Source organism: Zea mays, chromosome 2, assembly GCF_902167145.1.
Source record: "Zea mays cultivar B73 chromosome 2, Zm-B73-REFERENCE-NAM-5.0, whole genome shotgun sequence".
Classification (NCBI taxonomy): Eukaryota; Viridiplantae; Streptophyta; class Magnoliopsida; order Poales; family Poaceae; genus Zea; species Zea mays.
The window spans coordinates 17164073-17168078 of NC_050097.1; the positions used below are offsets into that span (position 1 = coordinate 17164073).

At 51.2% G+C, this 4006-nt stretch overlaps 1 protein-coding gene across 1 annotated transcript; it reads right to left on the reverse strand.

Moving 5' to 3' along the window:
• Positions 1 to 2276: 2276 nt before the first annotated feature.
• On the reverse strand, positions 2277 to 3477 carry LOC100281239 (dehydration-responsive element-binding protein 1D). Its single transcript, NM_001154158.2, has one exon. The coding sequence runs from the start codon at positions 3394 to 3396 to the stop codon at positions 2728 to 2730; it is 669 nt and encodes a 222-aa protein (NP_001147630.1). The 5' UTR covers positions 3397 to 3477; the 3' UTR covers positions 2277 to 2727.
• Between the last annotated feature and the right edge of the window lie 529 nt (positions 3478 to 4006).

Here is a 4006-nt window from a genome sequence, read left to right on the forward strand (position 1 = left end):
TATATCCTGGCCCGATTGGATTATGATATCCTGGCCTAAGGCTTAATAGGATTAATAACACTTATACCAACAAGGTGCATCTTATTTTTCGGAAGTCTATCTCGAAAGAACATCTGGGTTTAGTGTGCTTGGCCTAGAGCAATCTTGGTATGGGTGACCGACCAAGAAGTCTTCTCGGGTACACATGAATGAGGACAAAGTGCGCACAAAAGACTTGTGTTGGTCTAGTCTATGATCCTAGAGGACTGTCAGAAGTAAGTAGTGGCAGACTTAGGATATAGAGACAACCTAGGCGAGATTACACTACAATCCTTCATGCATGTGCCTTCGTCCTATACATGTTATGTTGCTTGCTTGCTTCTATGTATCATGGTTGCTTCTATCTATTAGAACCGGCAAGGCAGCCCAAGCCATCACCTGAGGTGTCTGGGTGCTAGGTCCGCCCTTAGGAGTAAGTACCGCTGGTCCGAAAGTAGACAGGGTGTTACAGCCCGCTGGCCAAGTTTTGTTCTGTCCTCATACACTGGCCAAGATTTGCTCTATCCTCATACAAGAGTCGTAGGCTCTATAGTTGGCCTAGATTCAAAGAAGCGTGGGGCTAGACTAGAAAAAGGGATGGGTCCCACCCTCACCATACCATGCTGACTGGAGCAACAATGAGGACATATATGGGGCAATAGTACGATCACTCTAACCCCACTTTTGAATAGAAATGGATTAGTCAGTAGATTGCCTGGCAAACAGTCCACCCTTAGGGTGGGAACAAGTTGTCGGACAACTTTCGACACTACTAGAACCTTCAAGTTTCTATCCACAGTTTGAAACATAGCAACGAACAATCCATCGCAAAAGCCTAGAGAGTCCAACAAAGCAAACTTGCTACGCAAAAAACTTCATATTTGTCAATCTCTCATAACATAACACATACAGTCCGACAGAGGCCCGGACAGTCCGCTCATCAAAACATAACTTCCTAGTTTCTATCCTCCACCAGAATAGATTGACCTATAGTCCGCGTCTAGGTGTAGATAGTCGACCATTTAAACTTTAACTCAAGATAGAAACTCACATTTTTTTTTGCCATTCTCTAGGTAGCTACATGTACAGTTCGCTCCTTTGAGCTAGACAGTTCGCTGTACACAATTTAGCTTTGACTCCGAAGAGTTTCACCAACTTGAATATGTGTGAGTTAGCCTTTTCACAAATATTTTAAGAGGTTTTTTCTTTTTTTTTATCATGTCACTTGATTTAAGTATGTCGTATGTTAGACCTCACATGTGGTATTAGATGATGAATATACAAATAAGTTTGCCTCTCTTAGTAGCACAACTATCTATTATAAACCCGGTCAAGCTCTTCGCTACACAACCCCTTTGACAGTTAAAATAAAATACCCTACAAGTCACACCTTTACCAAAGGCATTCCATTTTATTTGTTCCATTGATGAAGCCACACAAATATCCAACCTCTATAAACGATACGATCCATTTTATGTCATTATATAGTAGTAATGGTTCATACATCGTAAACTCTTCGTTGTTGGTTTGGTTCATCGACGTCAATTTTTGGCACGTCTCTATTCCGTGTTTGGGTATATTGGCCCACCAACACAAAGGTAGGACCGGTTTACCAAAAGTCCTGTCGAGTAGCTATTCAATAGTTGTTGATGCAGAAAATTCTCGAGATGCCCCGTTAAAATAATAGGAGATCAAACTGTCAGATGGTAACCACAGTAAGGGCTAGTTTGGAAGTTAGAAAACCGAACGGGATTGGAGGGACTAGAATCTCCTTAGCCCCTCCAATTCTCTCTGGTTTTGTGGCTTCCAAACTAGCCCTGAATGAATGAATATTCAGAAAAATCCCGAAGAATGTTATTTAAATAAGGTATTTAGTTATTTATGAAAGATTTTCCGTCCCTGAATTTATCCCACTTTACTTTCAAACTAGCTCTGTATGTATTTATCTATCTATCATGTGGATAATTGCCAGTTTGGCACAGTCACGTGGAGACTGAAAAACCGAAGTGCTTCTTAGCCTCATTCTTTCTGAATTCTGAAACTGAAGTATAGGCCAATAGGAAAGGTTATTGGAATGCTAAAACAGCGTCGCATACAAGATCGTCTGAAGAAACGACCTTGCATAAATCCGACAGTAGAAGCATGACTGGCCTGCTAGCAAACTTGAGGATCAACCATCCGGGGCTACAGATGCGGCAGCAAAACCCTTTGCTGTCAGTACTACTAAACAATAGCCTGAGCAGCACGAACTTTCAAAATGTTGGAACATACAGGGTAGGGACAAACAAGTCTTTGCCTCCCTTTTTTCCAATCCATATATTTTGCTCCTGCAGTGGACATTCATCCATAGAGCACATATGTTTTCAGTTCAGGTAAATTCCACTAAACATCACACGGCAACTTGATTGACATCGCTGCAGGTTCAAACGCTCAGCAGGCTCTGCTGTTTATTACACCATGTGGTTCTTATCTTACGTAACTTATAAGAGGGCGTCCGCACCAAGTGCCATATCTGGCGCCAAGGCTACCTTGGCCGTGTTAGCGCCAAATGTGCAGAGACAGCCGCTCAAAACCTAAGCACACTCCTCTGCTCCTTCTGACTGCATTGCGATTGCGATTCGTCAGAAGAGCAGGGAAACAGTACAGACATCATCAGCACACCATAAGCTGTATGTACACAGGGTCCTTGTTGGTACCAGACGCGCTCGATCAGTAGCTCCAAAGACTGACCTCGCATTCGTACTCGTCCTCGATCCACGCCGACTGCCCAGCGGCCGGCTGCGGCGGGTCGATGAGCATCCCCTGCGCCATGTCAAGGTACCCACGCATCTCGAACTCCAGCCCGTCGTCCACCGGGTAGTAAGGGAATTCGCCGCCGCCGAGGTCGCCGCTCCCCATCGCGCAGGGCGCCGCCGCCGCCGCCTCGGCCGCCGCCTCGGAACCTCCCACATTGCGCTCCCCGGGCTGCGGGCGGAACAGCTCGGCCGCCTCCACCGCGGCGCGGCGTATCTCGTCGTGGCCGGCGCCCTGCGCGGGCACGCGCAGCCTGCGCGGCGAGTCGGCGAAGTTGAGGCAGGCGGCGCGGCCGCGCAGCGCCAGCGCGGCCACGTCGTGCGCGCGCGCCGCCATCTCGGCGGTCTCGAAGGTGCCGAGCCAGATCCGCTGCCGGCCGTGCGGCTCCCGCACCTCGCAGACCCACCGCCCGGGGTTCCTGCTGCGCACGCCCTTGTACACCGGGTGCCTCGTCTCCTTGAACTTGGTCCGCCCCGCGCGCCGCTTCGGCGGCGCCGACGACACCGTCATGTAGGCGTCCTCGTCCCCGCCGCCGCCGCCGCTCGCCGGCGTCGAGTAGCCACTGCCGTAGTACGCCCAGTCCATCGATCGATCAGTCGACTGGAGAAGGAGGAGCGTTTTGGATTGTGTGTGTGTGCGTGGGTGGGTGTGGCCTGCAGCAGGTTCGAATTTGGGAGGGAAGCGGCGGGCGACGGTTTATATTTATATGGCTCGGAAGGATCGGATAGCTGGACGGGTTAGTCGGGGACAGGGACGTACGGACGCGGGCGCGTGCACTGCAGCAACGCGGCGTGACACAAGGGGCGCCAGCCAGGCGAAAGGGCGATGTCGTCCGATGCGCGAGGCGGGATGGTGGCGGGTTGGGCTCGCGCGGGTTCTGGTTCTGGTTGGGTGGGGCGCTGGGCCTGTCTGTCGGACCAGCTGGAGGCCGAGCGGAAGCGGACAGGGACGCGCGCAACGCGCAGGCATGGGGGGGCTACGGCGGGCGGACTCGGTCACCCAGCAGAGCACGCACGGTGGTGGGCTGGGCTTTGTTGTCTTTGCTGATACTCCAGCGCCGCCGGGCTGCGGTGCGGGCGCGAAGGATGGAGATTGAGCTGGCCTTTAAAGCGGAGACGGGCTGACGTGGACCCGAGTGAGTTGGACTCGCAGAGCGCGTGATCTGTGTCGGAGCCGTATTATGGGTACATGCTCC